We start from the raw sequence: 24,039 nt of genomic DNA, 5'->3' as shown, positions 1-24,039 counted from the left end.
GCTAAGAAGGCAGCATGGTAGCATGGTGGTTAGCATCAATGCTTCACAGCTCCAGGGTCCCAGGTTCGATTCCCGGCTGGGTCACTGTCTGTGTGGAGTCTGCACGTCCTCCCCGTGTGTGCGTGGGTTTCCTCCGGGTGCTCCGGTTTCCTCCCACAGTCCAAAGATGTGCGGGTTAGGTGGATTGGCCATGCTAAATTGCCCATAGTGTCCTAATAGTAAGGTTAAGGGGGGGAGTTTTTGGGTTATGGGTAAAGGGTGGATACGTGGATTTGAGTAGGGTGATCATTGCTCGGCACAACATCGAGGGCCGAAGGGCCTGTTCTGTGCTGTACTGTTCTATGTTCTAAGGGTGCTGATAGTGGCAATTAAAGAGATTAGAATGTGTTAATGGCAGAACAAAGGTTAGCAGTGTGTCAGAGGACAACTAGGAACAGATGGCTCAAGTGGAGTGTGGGGGGGAGGGGAACAATAGTGAGGGGAAAACAGATCTATGGAAGAAATGTAGATAACATTGATAGAAATAAAAATGGGGTGAAGGCGAAGAATAAAGTTGACCGTCTGAAGTTGTTGAACTCAATGTTAAGTCCAGAGGCTGTGATGTGCCAAATTGGAAGATGAGGTGCAGTCCCTCCAGTTTGCATTGGGCTTCACTGGAACCCTGCAGCAGCCCAAGACCGGACATGTGGACGTGAGAGCAGGACGTTAAATTGAAATGGTAAGCGACAGGATGGTCTGGATCCTGTTTGCGGACAGATCAAAGGTGTTCTGCAAAGTGGTCGCTCAGTCTGCGTTTAGTCTCTCCAATGTAGAGTAGACCGCATTGGCAGCAACAAATGCAATAGACCAGATTGAAGGATGTGCACGTGCAGTGCGGCTTCACTTGAAAAGAGGGTTTAGGGCCTGAGATGGTAAACAGGGAGGAGGTAAAGGGGCAGGTGTTACACCTTCTGCGATTGCATGGGAAGGTGCTGTGGGAGAGAGTGAGGTGTTGGGGTTGAGGGAGGAGTGGACCAGGGTATCGCGGAGGGAACGGTCCCTGCGAAATGCTGACAGAGGAAGTGTGGGGAAGATGTTTTGTGGTGGAATCATGCTGGAGTTGGCAGAACTGGCAGAGGACAATTCTTTGAATGTGGAACTGGTGGGGTGAAAAGTGAGGACAAGGGCAACCCTACCCTGGTTCTAGGAGGGAGGGGAAGAGGTGAGAACAGAGTTTGGGAGATGGGTCGGACATGTTACAGATTCCTGTCGACCACAGTGGGTGGGAAACCACGATTAAGGAAGAATGAAGTTATGTCAGGAGTACTGTTTTAGAAAGTGGCAACATTGGAACAGACGGGATGGAGGTGAAGGAACTGGGAGAGTGGAATTGAGTCCCTCCAGGATGTGGCGTGTGAAGAGCTGTCGTCGACGTAGCTGTGGGAGTCAGTGCATTTGTAATGGATATTGGTTGAAAGTCTATCCCCAGAAATTGAAATTGAGAGGGCGAGGAAGGGAAGGCAAGTGTCGGAGATGGACCAGGTGAAGGTGATAGAGGAGTGGAAATTGTAAGCAAAATTAATAAATTTTTCCAGGTCCAGAGGAATCATGAAGCGGCACTGAAACAGATGCCGATGTTCCGCTAAAAGAGTTGTGGGATAGGGCAGGAGTAGGACTGGAACAAGGAATGTTCCACAAACCCCATAAAGAGACAACCCAAACTGGGACCCATGTGGGTACCCGTTTAATCCCATCGTCCGACCGTTTTGTTTGCTTTTTCAGGAATGTATCAAATTCCCTTGTGCAAGGTACAGTCCAATCAGCTTCCTGCATAGTTTATAGACATTGCATTCCAAATCACAGCATCTCGCCGTTTTACAACATTGTGGCTATAGTGTGTCTGGAGTTTCACAGTCTCCAAAATGGTGTCACAGACCTGGTTATTATACAAAATTAAAACTCAATCTTTATTAATGATTTTGATAGGGCAGCACGGTGGCCTAGTGGTTAGCACAACCGCCTCACGGCGCTGAGGTCCCAGGTTCGATCCCGGCTCTGGGTCACTGTCTGTGTGGAGTTTGCATATTCTCCCCGTGTCTGTGTGGGTTTCGCCCCCACAACCCAAAAATGTGCAGAGTAGGTGGATTGGCCACGCTAAATTGCCCCTTAATTGGAAAAAATAATTGGGTAATCTAAATTTTTATTTAAAAAAAATAAAAAAGTAACGATTTTGATGAGGAATATAGAACATACAGTGCAGAAGGAGGCCATTTGGCCCATCGAGTCTGCACCGACCCATTTAAACCCGCACTTCCACTCGATCCCTGTAACCCAATAACCCTTCCTAACATTTTTGGTCACAAAGGGCAATTTATCATGGCCAATCCACCTAACCTGCACGTCTTTGGACTGTGGGAGGAAACCCACGCAGACACCGGGAGAACGTGCAGATCCGCACAGAGTGACCAGCGGGGAATCTAACCTGGGACCCTGGCGCTGTGAAGCCACAGTGCTATCCACTTGTGCTACCGTGCTGCCCACGAGTTGACAAACTAGGACACCTAGTTTGTGGACAGTTAGTTGCATTTCTAAAGCATCTCCTAATGTGTCTCACAGCCAATTAAGTACTTTGGAAGCGCAGTCATTTTTGTAATGTAGGAAACTGTAAATACGCATGTGTAATCAAATTTAGCTTTAAAATGAAATTACTTCTATAGTTTATTCACTGTCATAAGTAATAAGGTCAAGGAAGCCCTTTTAATCTCTAACATGTGGCTCTCTGCAGCCATTTCATGTTCTGTATCTTTTCTGTATTAACTCTGTATTGATTTCCTAGTAAAAGCCAGTTGTGAAATTAATAATTATCCAGTGCTGAACATTAATGATCATTAGTGAATTGGTGTAACAGATAATTAATTATATTGTAAATCTTTATTTTAAAAATTAACACTATTAACACTAACAACCAAAATGTTGAGGAACTACAGAGCTAGCAGAATTTGTTTGAAAAAATACATTTTATAATTTTGATAAGCTGCAAGATATCATATTCTGCTAAGAGTATGTGTGTGAGGCAGTATCGACATGGTACTGTCACCGGACTACTAACCCAGAGATCCAGGTTAATGCTCTGGCGACCTGGGTTCGAATCCGGTTGCGGCAGACGGTGAAATTGAAATTCAATAAAAACCTGGAATTAAAAGTGGAACGCTGACATGAAACCATTGTCAATTGTTCGGAAAACCCACCTGGTTCTCTGGTTGACTAATGTCCTTTAGGGAAGGAAATCTGCTGAACTTACCTGGCATGCCTTGCATGTGACCCCAGATTCACAACAATGTTGTGGTTGACTTGGAAGTGCCCTCTGAAATGGCCCAGCACAGCACTCAGTTCAAGGGTTATTGGAATGGGCATTAAATGCTGGCTCAGCCGGTGACGGCCACATCTGATGAATGAATAATTCAATCTGAAGATTAGTAGGAAAGAAAGCTATTGCCTTCCACAAATTGTCTTTCTCAACCAGGTTACTGTATTAGCTACCATTCAATAACAGACGATTGAATAAGTCACAGAGTCCTGCAGTCACAGTACAGAAAAGGCCTTTCGACCCATCGAGTCTGTACCCAAATTAACTAAACCTAATCCCGCGCTAATCCCATTTCATAGAATTTACAGTACAGGAGGCCATTCAGCCCATCGAGTCTGCACCGGCTCTTGGAAAGAGCACCCTACCCAAGGTCAACACCTCCCCCCTATCCCCATATCCCAGTAACCCCACCCAACACTAAGGGCAATTTTGGACACTAAGGGCAATTTATCATGGTCAATCCACCTAACCTGCACATCTTTGTGACTGTGGGAGGAAACCGGAGCACCCGAAGGAAACCCACGCACACACGGGGAGGATGTGCAGACTCTGCACAGACAGTGACCCAGCCGGGAATCGAACCTGGGACCCTGGAGCTGTGAAGCGATTGTGCTGTCCACAATGCTACCGTGCTGCCCATTTACCAGCATTGTTCCGTATCCTTGAATGCGAAGGTGTTTCAAATGCTCATACAGGTGCTTTTTTAAAGGTTCTAATCCTGCGCTAATCCCATTTCATAGAATTTACAGTGCAGAAGGAGGCCATTCAGCCCATCGGGTCTGCACCGGCTCTTGGAAAGAGCACCCTAACCAAGCATTGTAGATTCTCACCTCCCTTTAAGTGAAATTGATTTTTCCCAAATCCCCTCGGAATCTCCTGCCCCTCAGCCTAAAACTACGCCCCCTTGTGATTAACCCTCAACCAAGCGGAACAGATGCTTCCCATTTATCCTGTCCAAACCCCTCTTATATACCTCAATCAAATCGCCCTGCAGCCTCCCTGCTCTAAAGAAAACTATCCAAGTCTATCCAGTCTCTCCTTATAGCTCACATGCCCCATCCCAGGCAGCAGCCTGATGAATCTCCTCTGGCCAAGTACTGAAGATTCCCGAGGCCGAGTTCCAAGGAAATTACTGCCAAAGAAGGAGCCAGACTCCCGAGGCTGAATTCCACAAGAATTACTGTCAAAGAAGGAGCCAGAGAGGGTTACGCTGCTACAGACTGATCACCCGCATGAAGTTGGAAAAGTCAATGCCTTAAAGTTGTTCAGTAAACCTTTTTAATTTAATAAATTTCTTTTTAAATTTACTATCCAGAGAATTCTGCCTTTGTCTCAATTGGTTATAGTCTTGTCCGAACCAAAGTGAATTTATTAAATGGTAAGTTGGGGGTGGCTGAAATCAATTAGGTTCCAGATAACAAGATCAGATAACACAAATCTTCAATTTAAAAACTTGCATTTGTATAGCACCTTTCACATCTACTGGACGTCCCAAAGTGCTTTACAGCCACTGATGTGCTTTTGAAGTGTAGTCACTGTTGTAATGTAGGAAACGCAGCAGCCAATTTACACACAGCAAGATCCCACACACAGCAATGTGATAATGAGCAGATGATCTGTTTTTAGTGATGTTGACTGAGGGATAAATATTGACCAGGACACCGGGGATAACTCCCCTGCTCTTCTTCAAAATAGTGGCTGTGGGAACTTTTACACCCACCTGAGAGGGGCAGACAGGGCCTCAGTTTAACATCTTATTTGAAAGAAGGCTGTTCTGACAGTGCAGCACTCCCTCAGTGCTGGGACCAGGAATGTTGGGTGTGATTTTTGCCCTCGGGTCCCTGGACTGGGATTTGATCCCACAACCTTCTGACTCAGAGGTGAGAATGCTGCCCACTGAGCCACGGCTGACACTATGGACAATACAAAGTTAGAAAGGGAAAGTTACCCTTTAAAACCCCCACCCTTTGCCTCCAGTGCCTAAATCTAATAATAAACACCCCAGCATAAATAACATGGATTTGATTGACAAATGTTGAAGTGTTGGTTTGGAGCCACAAGTTTCGACTTCCCATTTGAGCCTCAGGCACCTTTCTGTCTCTGTTGCTCATGTCAATGACAGCCAGGAGACAGAGCTGGGGCTGAATTTAGCTGAGAATAACGAGGCCTGTGCCCCAGTTGGGAAACTGCCATGGGCGTCGCACTAATAGAGACAGGAAGGTGCTGGAGGACTGACTGGGAAATGGGCCTCCAACCAATTGTTATATTGGTCACTCAGAGCTAAAGAGAAACCCGTCTCTTTAAATACATATACAGGGAAGAGGCTGCAATGATATCTGTCCCTTTTAATCTGCACAAAAGCAGGAGGCTCAGATTCACAGCTTGCAGGGTGAGTGCATTCAGCCCATCATGCCCCTGCTATCTCTTTGAAAGGACGCTGATTCATCCAACTGCTCTGCTCTTTCCCCACAGCCCTGCAAATTCTTCCCTTTCAAGTATTTACACTTTGAAAAGTCCCGCGTAAGAGATTATTGTGCAACATTAAAGCACATGGGATTGGGAGAAGTGTATTGGGATGGATAGAAAACTGGTTGGCAGAGAGGAAACAAAGAGTAGGAATTAATGGGTCATTTTCAAATTGGCAGGCAGTAACCAGTGGGGTACCACAGGGATCAGTGCTGGGACCCCAGCTATTCACAATATATATTAATGATTTGGATGGGGGAACAAAATGTAACATCTCAACGTTTGATACCAAGTTGGATGGGAGGGAGAACTGTGACGCGGATGCAGAGATCCTACTGCATGATCTGGACAGGTTGGGCAAGTGGGCAAATCAATGGCAGATGCAGTAAAATTTGGATAAGTGTGAGGTTATTCATTTTGGAAGCAAAAACAGGAAGGCAGATTACTACCTGAATGGTTGTAAATTGGGAGAGGGGAATGTGCAGTGGGACCTGGGTGTATTGTGCACCATTCGCTGAAGCTAAGCATGCAGGTGCAGCAGGCGGTAAAGAAGGCTAATGGTATGTTGGCCTTCATTGCGAGAGGTTTCGAGTATAGAAGCAGGGATGTGTTGCTGCAATTATACAGGGCCTTGGTGAGGCCTTGGAGTATTGTGTGCAGTTTTGGTCTCCTTCTCTGAGGAAGGATGTTCTTGTTCTAGAGGGAGTGCAGCGAAGGTTTACCAGCATGATTCCAGGGATGGCAGGACTGTTATATGAGGAGAGATTGACTAAGTTAAGATTGTTCTCGCTGGAGTTCAGAAGAATGAGGAAGATATCATAGAGACTTATAAAATTCTAACAGGACAAGACAGGGTAGATGCAGGGAAGATGTTCCCAGTGGTGGGTGTGTCCAGGACCAGGGGTCACAGCCTCAGGGTAAAACATTTTGGTCACTGTCTGTGTGGAGTCTGCACGTTGTCCCCCGTGTGTGCATGCATTTCCTCCGGGTGCTCCGGTTTCCTCCCACAGTCCAAAGATGTGCAGGTTAGGTGGATTGGCCATGCTAAATTGCCTTTAGTGTCCAAAATTGCCCTTGGTGTTGGGTGGGGTTACTGGGTTATGGGGATAGGGTGGAGATGTGGGCCTGGGTAGGGTGCTCTTTCCAAGAGCCGGTGCAGACTCGATGGGCCGAATGGCCTCCTTCTGTACTGTAAATTCTATGATTATATGAGAGATAAGGAGACACTTCTTCACCCAAGGAGTGGTGAGCCTGTGGAATTAATTCCCACAGGAAGTAGTTGATGCTAAAACTTTGAATCTATTCAAGAGTCGGCTGGATATAGCACTTGGGGAGAATGGGATCAAACGCTATGGGGGAGAAAGCAGGATTGGGCTTATGAGTTGGATGATCAGCCACAATCGGGATGAATGGTGGAGCAGGCTTGAAGGGCCAAAATGCCTCCTCCTGCTCCTATCTTCTATGTAACTATGCCTAATCTGCTTTCAGGCAGATCAGAACAACTCACTGTGTCATAAAATAAAAATAAAATCTCCTCTCCCCCTCTGGCTCCTTTGCCAATTACCTCAGAGGGACTCACTTTCTGTTAATGAGCCTGTCAACCCCTCTCACCCACTTTCCCTAAAGTGCATCAATCCAATCATGAAAAGTAGTGAAAAATCTAATTATTTTATTGCTAAGCGTTTATTAATGAAACAGAACATAGTTTTAAAAAAAAGAGAATGAATTGAGGATCAAAGACAACCAGAGTAAAAGGATGTTCACAATGTTCTGGACCCAAATGGTTTGTCTTTAATTCATCTGTAGCCTGTTCCCTGCCCTCTTTGTGGAACACCTCCGCTCAGTCCACAAGCCTGACCCTGACCTTCCGCTTGCTGCCATTAGAATTCACCACCTTGCTCTCAGGCTCACATTTCTGTCCTCGGCCTGCTGCAATGTTCCGGAAAGGCCCAACACAAGCTGGACAAACAGCCCCTTATCTTCCCATGAGGCACTTTACAGCCTTCTGGGCTCAACATTGAGTTCAACAACTTCACACCCTGAACTCTCTCCTCCATTTTGATTTGTTTTTTGCCGAGTGCCAGTCTGCATCTTGTTTACGTGTTTTTTGCTTCCAAACAAAGCTGTCCTTTATTCTGCCATTAACATTTTAGCACTGTTGCTTCACAGCTCCTGGGTCCCGCGTTCGATTCCCGGCTTAGGTCACTGTCTGTGTAGAGTCTGCACATTCTCCCCATGTCTGCGTGTGTTTTGTCCGGGTGCTCCGGTTTTCTCCCACAAGTCCCAAAAGACAAGCTGTTAGGTGAATTGGGCATTCTGAATTCTCCCTCTGTGGACCCGAACAGGCAGCGGAATGTGGCGACTCGGGGATTTTCACAGTAACTTCATTGCAGTGTTAATGTAAGCCTACTTGTGACAATAATACAGATTATTATTATTAACACTTACTCTGGACCAATACTTTGTTTCTTTACCACAACCATTACCTCTCCCTTTGCCTTTTGTTCCAGGACATTTTTGTCATTTAATCTCACCCACCCTCTAACCAATCCCCGACTTTCCCTTTTGTTCTGTCTGACCCTCCCCCTTTCTCACCAGCATCAACCCCATCACATTTCTCCCTCTCTTTAGTTCTGAAGCAGAGTTACATTGGACGTGAAACGTTAACTCGGTTTCTCTCTCCACAAATGCTGCCAAACCTGTTTCCAAGTTCCAATGTCCTTCCAAGTTCTTTATTTATTCATTTCAGATCTACCTGTAGTGGGGGGAAAACACTATTTATTATCCAGAATAAAATAAATGTCCTTCATCAGCTTTTGAGGATCATTTCAGTGGAAATGTGCTCTCCCAGGCTCAAAGAGCATCAGCCCACTGGAAGCAAAGTTGTGAGACCGGCCAGTCCAGCAGAAAGAATCCCTCCGACCCTCCCACTTCATCAAGTGTCAGAATGAACATGGTTCAGTCCTGGGTGTGATTAACATCAGCAATAACAGCAGAATCCAACCCCTGTCATCACTTGTGAACTCGCTGGTGTCTCAGCAAGTGGGATAACCCAGTGAATCCCTTCTCACACTGACGGCAGGTGAAAGGCCTCTCCCCAGTGTGAGCTATCTGGTGTGTCTGCAGGGTCGATGACTGAATGAATCCTTTCCCACACTCCCACCTGAACAGCCTCTTCCTACTGTGACCTCGCTGGTGTGTCCACAGGGCGGGTGACTGAATGAATCCCTTCCGTGAACGGCCTCTCCCCGGTGTGAACTCGCTGGTGCGCCTGTAGTTTGGTCGACGTTCCAAAGCTCTTCCTATAATGAGAACAGCTAAATTATCCTTCCTTGGTGTGAAGGCGCTGGTGGACTGTCAGACCCGCACACCTTTTCAATTCACTCCAACAATCAGAGCGTTTTAAAGGTCTCTCATTGGTGTGAGTGACATGGTGTTTCCGTAGGTGGCATAACTGATCTGTTGTGTTGCTCGCAGAAAAACACTTTTCACTGTACCTTGGTACACTTGACAAATCCAAATCCAAAATGTCTCTGCCCCCTTGTGATTTATCTGGAGGCAGCTTCAGAGAAATGACGGCTGCCAACCTGACAGCAGCGGGTAGCCAATGTAGGTAATTAAGCTGAATAGGAATATTTTTTGAAGGGATTTGAATGATGTCTGTGGTGCTTGCGTGCAGCTTGCTTACTCATAGGAGGTGAGTGCATGGGGAAGGTCAGAGTGCCTTATGTATATGGAGTGTTCACTTTGTAGGGTCAAATTGCCAAGGCTCTGGCCATTCCTCTGCAAGGGCTTGCAATTCTATGCATCTCACTTTTACATTAATCTAACGGATAATGTTTGACATGAAGGGGTTGGTTTTCATTCCTACAATCAGTAGTGTTCTCCATCATGTGCTGCTCTCTCCTGCGCCAATAGAATTAAGCCCGTGCAATTGGTCAGGCTGGAACTTGGAAATGGTTCTGTTTCTTGAATATTTTTAGGGAAGAATTCCAAGATTCGGCACATAACGTGCCGCCGCCGACTCTCAAACTCCCACTGCCATTAAACACTCACTTCAGCGTTGATTGGCAACGAGCAGGAATTCCAAAGAGCCAACAGCTCTCCAATCCCTCCAGAGACAGCAGAGGAGGTACTGCTGAGTGAGTAAAGGACATTAAGCAGCTGCTTAGTCTTGATAGGTGACTGGCCGGGTTTCCTGCCCCGGGGCCCTGCCTGCCCAACCGTGAAATTGTGTCTGTCAGGTGGGCGGAATCGCAAGGGGAATCCGTCCATGCAGTTTACGGTCTTCCACTCCTGCCTCAGAACCCGCCTTGGGAGGAGCGTAAAATTCCACCCTTAAAGTTGGGAAAATTCAACCTGGTAAGAAGCAGTGGAAATCAATCAGTCGCTTACCTGAGTAATATTACCTATTACTCGGCATATTTGAGAGAGAATTTTAGTTAGCTGGAGAACTCTGTTGCAAAATGCAATAGAACATAGAACATAGAATACTACAGCGCAGTACGGGCCCTTCGGCCCTCGATGTTGCGCCGACCTGTGAAACCATCTGAAGCCTATCTGACCTACACTATTCCATTTTCATCCATATGTCTATCCAGTGACCACTTAAATGCCCTTAAAGTTGGTGAGTCTACTACTATTGCAGGCAGGGCGTTCCACACCCCTACTACTCTCTGAGTAAAGAAACTGCCTCTGACATCTGTCCTATATCTCTCACCCCTCAATTTAAAGCTATGTCCCCTCGTGTTGGTCATCACCATCCGAGGAAAAAGACTCTCACTGTCCACCCTATCTAACCCTCTGACTATCTTATATGTCTCTATTAAGTCACCTCTCAGCCTTCTCCTCTCTAACGAAAACAACCTCAATTCCCTGAGCCTTTCCTCGTAAGACCTTCCCTCCATACCAGGCAACATCCTAGTAAATCTCCTCTGAACCCTTTCCAAAGCTTCCACATCCTTCCTATAATGTGGTGACCAGAACTGCACGCAGTACTCCAGGTGTGGCCGCACCAGAGTTATGTACAGCTGCAGCATGACCTTGTGGTTCCGAAACTCAATCCCCCTGCTTATAAAGGCTAGCACACCATATGCCTTCTTAACAGCCCTATTAACCTGGGTGGCAACTTTCAGGGATTTATGTACCTGGATGCCGAGATCTCTCTGTTCATCTACACTACCAAGAATCTTGCCATTAGCCCAGTACTCTGCATTCCTGTTACTCCTTCCAAAGTGAACCACCTCACACTTTTCCGCATTAAACTCCATCTGCCACCTCTCAGCCCAGCTCTGCAGCTTATCTATGTCCCTCTGTATCCTATAACATCCTTCAGCACTATCCACAACTCCACCGACCTTCGTGTCATCTGCAAATTTACTAACCCATCCTTCTACACCCTCTTCCAGGTCATTTATAAAAATGACAAACAGCAGTGGCCCCAAAACAGATCCTTACGGTACACCACTAGTAACTGAACTCCAGGATGAACATTTTCCATCAACCACCACCCTCTGTCTTCTTTCAGCTAGCCAATTACTGATCCAAACCGCTAAATCACCTTCAATTCCATACTTCCTTATTTTCTGCAATAGCCTACCGTGGGGAACCTTATCAAACGCCTTACTGAAATCCATATACACCACATCAACAGCTTTACCCTGATCCACCTGTTTGGTCACCTTCTCAAAAAACTCAATAAGGTTTGTGAGACATGACCTACCCTTCACAAAACCGTGTTGAGTATCGCTAATCAACTTGTTCTTTTCAAGATGATTATAAACCCTATCTCTTATAACTTTTTCCAACATTTTACCCACAACCGAAGTAAGGCTCACAGGTCTATAATTACCAGGGTTGTCTCTACTCCCCTTCTTGAACAAGGGGACAACATTTGCTATCCTCCAGTCTTCCGGCACTATTCCTGTCGACAAAGACGACATAAAGATCAAGGACAAAGGCTCTGATGTTGACATCAACTGAGCCTGACATGCTGGACAGCACGGTAGCCTTGTGGTTAGCACAATCGCTTCACAGCTCCAGGGTCCCAGGTTCGATTCCCAGCTTGGGTCACTGTCTGTGCGGAGTCTGCACATCCTCCCCGTGTGTGCGTGGGTTTCCTCCGGGTGCTCCGGTTTCCTCCCACAGTCCAAAGATGTGCAGGTTAGGTGGATTGGCCATGCTAAATTGACCTTAGTATCCAAAATTGCCCTTAGTGTTGGGTGGGTTTACTGGGTTATGGGGAGAGGGTGGAGTTGTTGACCTTGGGTAGGGTGCTCTTTCCAAGAGCCGGTGCAGACTCGATGGGCCGAATGGCCTCCTTCTGCACTGTAAATTCTATGATAAAATTCTATGCTGGTTGATGTCATGTTCTGTCTACTCTAATGTGGCTTAGGCTCCCTGTGCCCACACAAAGACATTACCCAAAATGGTATCCGGTATCAGGCGCAACAGGAATGTGTGCGTACACCACTTTAGAATCAAAATGGAAATGGGCACTATGGAGCCAAATAACAAATAATGTTTGTTGGCACAAGTAGGCTTCCATTGATGCTGCAATGAAGTTGCTGTGGGGGGGGGGGCCTGGTCGCCGCGTTCGGGTGCCTGTTCGGAAGGAGAATTCAGAATTCTCAGCTGGTACGGGAATTGAACCCGCGCTGCTGGCCTTGCTTCTGCACCACAAGCCAGCTGTCTAGCCCACTGAGCTGAACCAGCCATATTTAAACCAGCTATATTTGGCATGCCACAGTTAAAAAGGAAATTCTCATTGTTCAATCTCACACTTTCTGAACTTAGATTTTTACTGAGTCAGTTCAGTCTTGTTTGCTCAATTGTATGGCGACAAAGATCTGTGAAAAGAGGAAGAAAAATACATTTCATTGACAGGAAGCTGGATTCTCTGTTCCTGAGACTAAGTGTTGACGCCGAGGCTGGATTTGTGGAGTTCCACAACTAAACTGGAGCTGCACCTGGACCAATTCAGCTGCTGTTGAGGGGCCAGCGCCGGCGCCACGTGGAACATAACTGATTCCAATGAGAAATGGTGCCGGATCCGCTGGATTTGCGATTGACACTCAGGAGGCTGACAAGCTGCATTTGATAAGGTTCCCCATGGTCGGTTTATGCAGAAAGTAAGGAGGCATGGGATAGTGGGAAATTTGGCCAGTTGGATAACGAACTGGCTAACCAATAGAAGTCAGAGAGTGGTGGTGGATGGCAAATATTCAGCCTGGAGCCCAGTTACCAGTGGCGTACCGCAGGGATCACTTCTGGGTCCTCTGCTGTTTGTGATTTTCATTAATGACTTGGATGAGGGAGTTGAAGGGTGGGGCAGTAAATTTGCAGACGATACGAAGATTGGTGGAGTTGTGGATAGTGAGGAGGGCTGTTGTCGGCTGCAAAGAGACATAGATAGGATGCAGAGCTGGGCTGAGAAGTGGCAGATGGAGTTTAACCCTAAAAAGTGTGAGGTTGTCCATTTTGGAAGGACAAATATGAATGCGGAATACAGGGTTAACAGTAAGGTTCTTGGCAATGTGGAGGAGCAGAGAGATCTTGGGGTCAATGTTCATAGATCTTTGAAAGTTTCCACTCAAGTGGATAGAGTTGTGAAGAAGGCCTATGGTGTGCTAGCGTTCATTAGCAGAGGGACTGAATTTAAGAGCCGTGAGGTGATGATGCAGCTGTACAAAACCTTGGTACGGCCACATTTGGAGTACTGTGTGCAGTTCTGGTTGCCTCATTTTAGGAAGGAAGTGGAAGCTTTGGAAAAGGTGCAAAGGAGATTTACCAGAATGTTGCCTGGAATGGAGAGTAGGTCTTACGAGGAAAAGTTGAGGGTGTTCGGTCTTTTCTCATTAGAACGGAGAAGGATGAGGGAAGACTTGATAGAGGTTTATAAGATGATCAGGGGAATAGATAGAGTAGACAGTCAGAGACTTTTTCCCCGGGTGGAACAAACCATTACAAGGGGACATAAATTTAAGGTGGATGGTGGAAGATATAGGGGGGATGTCAGAGGTAGATTCTTTACCTAGAGAGTAGTGGGGGCATGGAATGCACTGCCTGTGGAAGTCATTGAGTCGGAAACATTAGGGACCTTCAAGCGGCTATTGGGTAGGTACACGGATTACGGTAGAATGATGGGGTGTAGATTAATTTGTTCTTAATCTAGGACAAAAATTTGGCACAACATTGTGGGCCGAAGGGCCTGTTCTGTGCTGTATTTTTCTATGTTCTGTAACTTAGTGAACATCATCCCACACTCGGAGCAGGTAAAAGGCCTCCCCCCAGTGTGAACTCGCTGGTGTGCCAGTAAGGCGGATGAAACAGCAAAACTCTTCCCACACTCAGAACACTCTCTCCACTGTTGCTTGTGTTTCTGCAGGTCAGATGAATTACTGAATCCCTTCCCACACTCGGAGCAGATGAACGGTCTCTCCCCAGTGTGACCCCACTGATGCCTCAGCAGGTTGGATAAATTACTGAATCCCATCTCGCACTGAGTGCAGGTAAATGGCTTCTCCCCAGAACGGACTCGCTGATGGTGTTGGCAGTGTGAATGAACAACTGAATCCCTTCCCACAATCGGAGCAGGTTAATGTCCACTCCCCAGTGTGATTGTGTTGATCGATTTCCAGCCCAGATGGACATTTGAATCTAGTCCCACAGACCTTGCATTTCCGTAGTGTGTCCATGTTGCATTAATCCTTATGTTCTTCAAGGTTCAAAGGTTATTTGAAGTATCATCCAAACACAGAGCATACGTACTGTGAATGGTGCAATGTTTGTTCAAGTTCCAGAACTGGTTAAAGCCCTTTTCGACTACAGAAGCAGAGATTTATTGCTGCACTGATACAGGGCCTTGGTGAGGCCACACCTGGAATATTGTGTGCAGTTTGGTCTCCTTTTCTGAGGAAGGATGCTCTTGCTCTCGAGGGGGTGCAGCGAAGGTTTACCAGACTAGCTCCACGGATGGCGGGACTGTCATATGAGGAGAGATTAACTAGTTTAGGATTGTTCTCGCTGGAGTTCAGAAGAATGAGGGGGGATTTCATCGAGACTTATAAAATTCTAACAGGACTATACAGGTAGATGCAGGGAAGGTGTTCACGATGGTGGGCGTGTCCAGAACCAGGGGTCACAGTCTGAGGATTCAGGGTAAACCATTTCGGACAGAGATAAGGAGACATTTCTTCACACAAAGAGTGGTGAGCCTGTGGAATTCATTACCGCAGGAAGTAGTTGATGCTAAAACATGTATTCAAGAGGCGGCTGGATAGAGCACTTGGGAGAGAATGGGATCAAAGGCAATCGGAGAAAGCAGGATTAGGCTATTGAGTTGGATGATCAGGCATGATCGTGATAAATGGCAGAGCAGGCTCGAAGGGCCAAAAGGCTCTTAACTTCTATATAGCTATGTAACTAGACATATCTGTCTGATATTAATTTACTGTCCCTTAAATGTCAGCCACCTCCTGGGGAACCAGCCCTTTAATTGTGAACATTAGGAAAGAGACCATCCAGAGTCGAGTGGAAATACCTCATAGAGGTACTGGAGCGGTTCGGGCTTGGAACAGGGTTCACCGCTTGGGTAAAGCTCCTGTACAACGCTCCCATGGCGAGTGTACAGACCAACAATACCAACTCCCAATACTTCCAGCTGCACAGGGGCACCAGACAAGGATGCCCACTGTCCCCGCTGCTGTTCGCACTAGCAATTGAACCGCTAGCAATCGCGCTCAGGGCAGCAAAAAATTGGAGGGGGATCCGAAGGGGAGGTAGAGAGCACAGAGTCTCACTCTATGCGGATGATCTGCTCCTCTATATCTCGGACCCACAAAGCAGCATGGACGGAATCATCGCGCTCCTGAAAGAGTTTGGAGCCTTCTCGGGCTACAAACTCAACATGAGCAAAAGTGAGATCTTCCCAGTACACCCGCAAGGGGGGGGGGGGGGGGGGGCAGCACTAAAGGGGCTGCCGTTCAATCAAGCCCGACATAAATTCCGCTACCTGGGGATCCAAATAGCCCATGACTGGAAAGGGATCCACAAATGGAACCTCACCAGCCTGACGGAGGAAGTTAAAAAGGACCTGCAAAGATGGAACACACTCCCGCTCTCCCTCGCGGGGAGAGTTCAGACGATCAAAATGAACGTACTGCCCAGGTTCCTCTTCCTGTTTAGATCCATTCCGATCTACATCCCCAAGGCCTTTTTCAAAGCGCTGGACAAACTCATCATGGCGTTCGTATGGGGGGGTAAAAATGCTAGGATCCCAAAGAAGGTCTTACAAAAAACAAAAACTAGGGGAGGGCTAGCCCTCCCGAATCTACAATTCTACCACTGGGCAGCAACAGCCGAGCGAGTAAGGGGATGGATCCAGGAGCCAGAGGCTGAGTGGGTGCGTGCGGAGGAGGCCTCCTGCATGGGAACCTCCCTTCGGGCCCTCGCCACGGCAGCACTCCCATCCCCACCCAAAAAACACTCCAGCAGCCCAGTGGTGACAGCCACCCTCCAATCCTGGAACCAACTGCGGCAGCAACTTGGCCTGACCAAAATGTCGAACAGGGCTCCCATCTGCAACAACCATAGGTTCACACCAGCACTGACTGACGCCACCTTCAAAAGGTGGAGGCAGGACGGGGGGACACTGACAGTCAGGGACCTATACACGGACGACAGGATCGCAACACTGGACGAACTGACAGAGAAATTTCAGCTAGCTGGGGGGAACGAGCTACGGTACCTGCAGCTCAAAAACTTCCTACGAAAGGAGACAAGGACGTACCCACAACCGCCACGACAGACACTACTGGAAGACCTACTGGACGCAAGTATCCTAGAGAAAGGGAACTGTAGTGACATGTATGACCGACTGGTAGATAGGGACGACACCGTACTGGACGCAACAAGAAGGAAATGGGAGGACGACCTGGGGATGGAGATAGGGTGGGGACTCTGGAGCGAAGCACTGCATAGGGTCAACTCCACCTCCACGTGCGCAAGGCTCAGCCTGACGCAACTAAAAGTGGTACATAGAGCCCACTTAACAAGAACCCGTATGAGTAGGTTCTTCCCGGAGGTGGAAGACAGATGTGAACGGTGCCAAAGAGGCCCGGCCAACCACGCCCACATGTTCTGGTCTTGCCCCAGACTCGTGGAGTACTGGACAGCCTTCTTCGAGGTTATGTCCAAAGTGGTGGGAGTGAGGGTGGAGCCATGCCCGATAGTGGCGGTCTTCGGGGTTTCAGAACAGCCAGATCTATTCCTGGGGAGGAGGGCGGACGCCCTTGCCTTTGCCTCCCTGATCGCCCGCCGTAGAATCCTGTTTGGCTGGCGGTCAGCAGCACCGCCCAGAGCTGCGGACTGGCTGTCCGACCTCTCGGAATCTCTCCAAATGGAGAAAATCAAATTTGCCATCCGAGGGTCGGACGACGGCTTCCACAGAACGTGGGAGCCATTCATGCAACTGTTCCGGGACCTATTTGTGGCCATGTACAAGAGGAAGAATAGTCGGGGGAAGGTAGCGGGAGGGGGCTACGGGTTCGGTACGGGGGTTCGATGGCTAGCTAAGGCCCAAAACCAAACTAAATAAACATGTTGAGGGGGGGGGGCGGGGGCGGGCGCAGTTACTACTACGAAGATGCTTACCTGTAAATATGTATGTTAATTTTTGCGTGTTTGTTTGTTTTTTTTTGTTCTTTTTCTCTCCTAACAATTTGTAATTTGTTCAATATAAAATATGAAAACTGAATAAAAACATTTATAAAAAAAGGAAAGAGACCATCCTTTTAGCCAGACAAATAAATGTGTCAAGTTGAGGGAGCAAAGGATGTCAATGTCTTTAAGAGAGAGAGCTGGGCCAAGCTTTCCAGAGTCTGCACCCTCCCTGGATTCACTTCTCTTTCCTTCAATTGACGGTCAGAATTAGAAAACAAGTGGTAAGGAGGGGAAAAGAAAGTGTTTTATTCACTGGTAAGAGACAGGAGGAAATTTTAATCTGTGTGAAGCTCAATCTTCATTCCCACAAAGTCCTGGTTCTGATTGGCTGGAGGACCAGAGTCCTTCCGGTCCTCCAACTCTTCCCGTTGGTCAACACCTCAGCCTGAAGGTCAGAGGGCAGGCTCTCCCCCACACATGCTCAGCTTCCTCTCTCTTTTTTTCTTTTCCTTGCGCATGTGCAGTCTCGGGCCGTGGGGGGGGGGGGAGATCACCGAGCTGTTTCTGGCCCTGGCCGGAGCCCTCAGCCGGTTGCCTGGAAACCTTGTCTCGAGGAGCTGGAGGGGAGAACAATGGACGGGGGGAGAGCGCCGGTCCTGCGCACTGGAAACCGGAGAGCTCAGCATTTAGCATTCCTATTGGGCAGTTCAGGTCGGGTTCCATTGTGACGTCACAGTGACGCAGAGGGGCGTTCCGTCATATCACTGGTTGCAGATGCGGAGGACTGCGGATTGGACAGGGGCTCAGAGCGCGTCGGGAGGTGCAGGCCCCGCCTAGCCACACGTGGGCTCGGAGTGTGCCTCCTGATTGGCTGCGTGCCGGAGATTGACTGACGTGAACTCCTGGAGGACCGTCAGGGCGCTGGTCCTCCAACGAATCAGAACTTGTGCTTTGTGGTAATGGCGACAGTGAACTTCTACTTTTGTGTGAATGAAGATTGAATTTCCCATAACTTCCTCCTGTTTTCAACATCTGTGAGTAAAATACTTTATTTACTCCCCCTTTCCATTCTGACCTTCAATTGGTGACTTGCAGCAACTGAAGGGAAAGGAAGTGAAATCCAGTCTGTTATGTTACACATTTTTCAGCCCAGTATTATAGACATATATCTGTCTGGCAGCCTCTGTGTCCAGGACAGGAAGCAGTGAGCAGGGATCTGTCAATCAGCCTGAATCAGCACCTTCAGGAGAATTGGGAGGGTGAATATTAGATACAGCAGAGTGAGAATGGAGGGAGAGTGTGTGGGATGGAGATTTACAGTTTTGGGGGGAACGAGAGAGGAAAGAATCTTCCAGAGAAACTGGAATTGTCTGTTCTGAATTTCTATCCTGTCCTGACCGTGATAACTCTTGTAAATTCCTTTTACAGGGTTTTTGAAGGAGAGGATTTGAGAACTGAAATCTCAAACCAAACGTCACATCAAAATCTGATAGAATCATTCAGTTTATCAAAACCTGCATTTCATCGGTCTTTACATCTGGAATGAAAAATGTTAGTCTGCTTCAGAAGACTTTAAACATCAGGAAAAGCACTGAGACACACAATCGAGTGGGAATGTTCCAGTGCTCTGACTGTCGAATGAGCTTTTAAGTAGATACCCAGCCTTGGAAAAAAAAACATACCATTCACAGCGGGGAGAGAACATAAATGTGTTGTGTTTGAGGCTTTAACTGATCGCAATCCTGGGAGAATTATGGATACCCACACCATGGAGGAACCATGCAAATGTGGGGACTGTGGCAAAGGCTTCCTGAACCAAGCTGCACTGGAAACTCACCAGCAAAGTCACACAGGGGAGAAGCCATTCATTTGCTCCGAGTGTGGGAAGGGATTCAGTCATTCATCCCACCTCGGAGCACACCAGGTCGTTCACAGCAGAGAGAGACCATTCACCTGCTCTGAGTGTGGGAAGGGATTCACTCATTCATCCCATTTAGTGGCACATCAGCGGGTTCACACCAGGGAGAGACCATTCACCTGCATGGAATGTGGGAGGGGATTCACTCACTCATCTGACCTTATGGCACACCAGGTAGTTCATTCTAGGGAGCGGCCGCTCACCTGCTCTCAGTGTGGGAAGGGATTCACTCACTCATCTGACCTCCTAGCACACCAGGTAGTTCATACTGGGGAGCAGCCATTCACCTGCCCTGAATGTGGGAAAGGATTCACTCAGTCATCCGACCTCGAAGCACACCAGGCAGGTCACAGCAGGGAGAGACCATTCACCTGTTCTGATTGCGGGAAGAGATTTACTCAGTCATCCGACCTCCTAGCACACCAGGCAGGTCACAGCAGGGAGAGGCCATTCACCTGCTCTGAGTGTGGGAAAGGATTCACTCAGTCATCCGACCTCGAAGCACACCAGGCAGGTCACAACAGGGAGAGACCATTCAGCTGCTCCGAGTGTGGGAAGAGATTTACTCAGTCTTCCGACCTCGTAGCACACCAGGCAGGTCACAGCAGGGAGAGGCCATTCACCTGCTCTGAGTGTGGGAAGGGATTCATGCAATCACCTGACCTCGTAGCTCACCAGGAGGTTCACAGCAGGGAGAGGCCATTCACCTGCCCTGAGTGTGGGAAGGGTTTCACTCAGTCATCCGATCTTGCAGCTCACCAGCAGGTTCACAGCAAGGAAAGACCATTCACCTGCCCTGAGTGTGGGAAGGGATTCACTCAGTCAGCCCACCTGGTTACACACCAGCAGGTTCACACGAGGGAGAGGCCATTCACCTGCTCCGAATGTGGGAAGGGATTCACCCAGTCAGCCCACCTGGCTACGCACCAGCAGGTTCACACGAGGGAGAGGCCATTCACCTGCTCTGAATGTGGGAAGGGATTTACGCAGTCAGCCCACCTAGTTACACACCAGTTAATTCACACCGGGGAGAGGCCATTCATCTGCTTGGAATGTGGGAAAGGATTTAAGCAGTCATCTCACCTTGCAGCACACCAGCTAGTTCACACCAGGGAGAGGCCATTCACCTGTTCTGAGTGTGGGAAGCGATTTACCCTTTCATCCCACCTCGTGACACACCAGCTAGTTCACAGCAAGGAACGGCCATTCACCTGCTCTGAATGTGGGAGGGGATTTAAGCAGTCACCCCACCTCGTAGCACACCAGCTAGTTCACACCAGGGAGAGGCCATTCACCTGCTCTGAGTGTGGGAAGCGATTCGCTCAATCTTTGCATCTAGTGACACACCAGGTAGTTCACAACAGGGAGAGGCCGTTCACCTGCTCCGAGTGTGGGAAGAGATTCACTCACTCATCTCATCTAATGGCACACCAGATAGTTCACACCAGTGAGAGGCTGTTTACCTGCTCCGAGTGTGGGAAGGGATTCACTCAGTCATTCTACCTGCTGATGCACCAACGCGTTCACACTGGGAAATTCTACCCACCAGTTCTGAGTGTGGCAAACGAGTCTCTCAATCGTCCCATCTGCAGAAACCCCAGCGATTTTGCACTGGTGAGAGGCCATTCATTTGCTCCATGTGTGGGAATGGATTCACTCCTACATTTGCTCTTTCACCCCACCTGCAGGTACACCGGTGACTTGACACCAGGGAGTGGCTATTCACCTGCTTTGGGTGTGGGAAGGGATTCACGTAGTCTCCAAACTCCCGACAAACCGGCAAGTTCACAGCAGGGAGAGTCCATTCATCTCCTTTGAGAGTTGGAAGGGATTCATTTGGTTGATCAACCTGCCGTGACACCAGTGAGTTCACCCTGGGGGGAGTCCGTTAACCTGCTAAGTGTGTGGGAAAGGATTCACTCAGTGTTGGAGTGAGCCCAAGTCGGATGCCCCTGCAATATATATACATATATAACTATATGCATATTATTTTCTATGTACCCACTAGTAATGTATGATCCTAGCTAAAATGAAGTATAATGGTTTAGCTGAAAAGTTGACGACTACATTCTGTGAGCAGGCCAGTTACAGAGAACAGCTCACTCAGTAGGGCCTCCCTTATCAGCCGCCGCCCAGAGGAAGCTGCCCCTGAGTAATGCTGACTGCGGTACCAGGCATAAACGAGATTGTGCTAAGCAAGGTTTGAGTTTGTGAAGACTCGAGGACGATTGATGAGGGGTCTGGAAAACCTCATGAGGGGGCCTTTCATCTACTCATGAGCTGATCACGCAGCCCCATCGTGCCTAGTACTTAATTTCATTGGATCTATAAGTAATGTATGTAATCTATAATCATTAGGATTGGATTGTGTCCGGCCGGGATGGGCTGAGTAACTGTATAAATATTGATGATTTTCTTTGTTCAGTGGAGATGTACATGGTGAGCCCAGTGACTCGCTCCCCACCGGTGTTAAATCAATAAATTGTTTGGCGATTGGAGCAGACCCGAGTATCGAGTCATTCTTTCGGACACATCGCGCTAACACTCAAGTGATTAATTCTGTGGACGCAACAGTGTGTTCACACCAGGGAGAGGCCATTCACCTGATCAAAGTGCGGGAACGGTATCCATCAATCATCCATCCTGTCGACACACCGGCAGGTTTACACCAATGAGAGACTTTCGATGCTCTTGACTGTCAGTATTAACTCTACGAATTGACGTTAAATATATACAGGTGAGGAGACTGATTTGACAGTTCCTTGAGCACATATAAAGAGACACTCCTTTTGTGCTCTTGGGCACCGTGGGGAATGGGGTAGATCATCACCCCCAGGAATTACATTTTGGTTTAGTTTGTTAGGTCTCCTCGGATATTTTGTTTTAGTTACAGTGCCCCACCAGGGGCTGACAGCCCTCCTAAATTGTTTTTTAAAAATAAATTTAGAGTGCCCAATTCATTTTTTCCAATTAAGGGGCAATTTAGTGTGGCCAATCCACCTAACCTGCACATCTTTGGGTTGTGGGGGCTAAACCCACGCAAACACGGGGAGAATGTGCAAACTCCACACAGACAGTGACCCAGAGCCGGGATCGAACCTGGGACCTCGGCGCCGTGAGGCAGCAGGGCTAACCCGCTGCGCCACCGTGCTGCCCCTCCTAAATTGTTTTAATGAGAAAGCGTACACGAGACACTTATTGATACAGACTGGAGTGGGGTCAGGAGGTATATACCTGTAATGTTTCACTCTGTGAATAAATCTACACCAAGTAAAAATTGGTTGTGGTCTCTTCATTCACCATTAGGCTGTCAGGATTATAACATGGTAACACAGAACGCTTGTCTAATGGTGAAGGTTGGAAAATAACATTTCAGACACAATCTCACAATCCCAGTAGTTTCTGCGATAAATGCCTGAAGGCAAGTGGAAATTGTCAGGGTCTGATTACTCGCCGATGTTCTCGGAGTCTGAGCCATACGTGCAGTGGAAAATGAAGTGGCGATGTGGACACGGGCCATGTTCCTACCAAGGAGGAAACAAGGTCCGGCCTCGGCATTCTCACTTCCTAACAAAAGGAAAATCAGAAGCAAAGCATTCTGGGAGCTGGGCTCCCATCAGTTCTATCCTGATTAAGGTTTAGATATTTCTAAGAAAGATGATCTGTTGGATGTCTATGATGCATAGTTGGACTTTGACAGATTATGAATGAGGGTGAAATCATCTTCAGCAGATTTGGATATCACAACTAAAGGCAGGATTGGAACAGCACGTGAATGAACCCTCCTCCACGATAGTCCTGAATACCGGGGTCACGCAAGGCTGCATGATAAGCTCCCGACTGTACTTGCTATACACACATGACTGTGTGGCAAAATTGGGCTCCAACTCACCTAAGTTTTGCTGATGGCACAACAGTAGTGAACCAGATCTCGAATAACGAAGAGTCAGAGTACAGGAGGGAGATAGAGAATCTAATGGCATGCTATAACTACAACAATCTCTCCCTCAACGTCAGCTAGACTAAGGAGCTGGTCATTGACTTCAGGAAGCAAAGTATCATGTACATCCCTGTCCGCATCAATGGTGTCGAGATGGAGATGGTTGACAGCTTCAGATTCCTAGGTGCGCACTTCGCCAATAATCTGCCTTGGTCCATCCAGATCGACGCTCTGACCAAGAAAGCACAACAGCTTCTATACTTCCTCAGGAAATTAAGGAATTGTGGCATGCCCACATTGACTCTTACCAATGTTTACAGGTGCACCATAGAAAGCATCCTATCTGGCTGCATCACAGCCTGGTATGGCAACTGCTTGGACCAAGACCATAAGAAACTACAGAGAGTCGTGAACACAGCCCAGTCCCTCACACGAACCTGCCTCCCATCCATTGACTCCATCTACACCTCCCACCGCCTTGGGAAAGTGAGCAGCAGAATCAAAGACCCCTCCCACCCGGGTTATTGTCTCTTCCAACCTCTTCCATCTGGCAGGAGATACAAAAGTCTGAGAACACGCACTGACAGACTCAAAAATAGCTACTTCTCCGCTGCTACCAGACTCCTGAATAACCCTCTTATGGACTGAACTGATCTCGTCACGTCTTCCCTGCTGTGTGGTACTGCACTCCTTATGTCTATTTATGTA

The 24,039-nt window shown here is 47.9% G+C and overlaps 1 protein-coding gene across 2 annotated transcripts; it reads left to right on the top strand.

Moving 5' to 3' along the window:
• The first annotated feature begins 18,018 nt into the window (after nucleotides 1-18,018).
• LOC119952152 (gastrula zinc finger protein XlCGF57.1-like) lies at nucleotides 18,019-21,894 on the top strand. Of its 2 annotated transcripts, none has more exons than XM_038775744.1 (2): nucleotides 18,019-18,429; nucleotides 18,902-21,894. In XM_038775744.1, the coding sequence occupies exon 2, from the start codon at nucleotides 19,227-19,229 to the stop codon at nucleotides 21,207-21,209; it is 1,983 nt and encodes a 660-aa protein (XP_038631672.1). In that variant the 5' UTR covers nucleotides 18,019-18,429; nucleotides 18,902-19,226; the 3' UTR covers nucleotides 21,210-21,894. The 2 variants fall into 2 exon arrangements, with proteins under 2 accessions (XP_038631672.1, XP_038631671.1); XM_038775743.1 differs by having other exon boundaries at nucleotides 18,019-18,507.
• Nucleotides 21,895-24,039: the final 2,145 nt, after the last annotated feature.

The sequence above is a fragment of the Scyliorhinus canicula genome, chromosome 17, assembly GCF_902713615.1.
Source record: "Scyliorhinus canicula chromosome 17, sScyCan1.1, whole genome shotgun sequence".
NCBI lineage: Eukaryota > Metazoa > Chordata > Chondrichthyes > Carcharhiniformes > Scyliorhinidae > Scyliorhinus > Scyliorhinus canicula.
Note: the sequence above shows the minus strand (reverse complement) of the source record. Positions and strands in the feature narration are given on the sequence as shown.

Coding starts and splice junctions, on each gene's coding strand:
- LOC119952152 (XM_038775744.1), top strand. CDS start 19,227: ATGGATACCCACACCATGGAGGAACCATGCAAATGTGGGGACTGTGGC.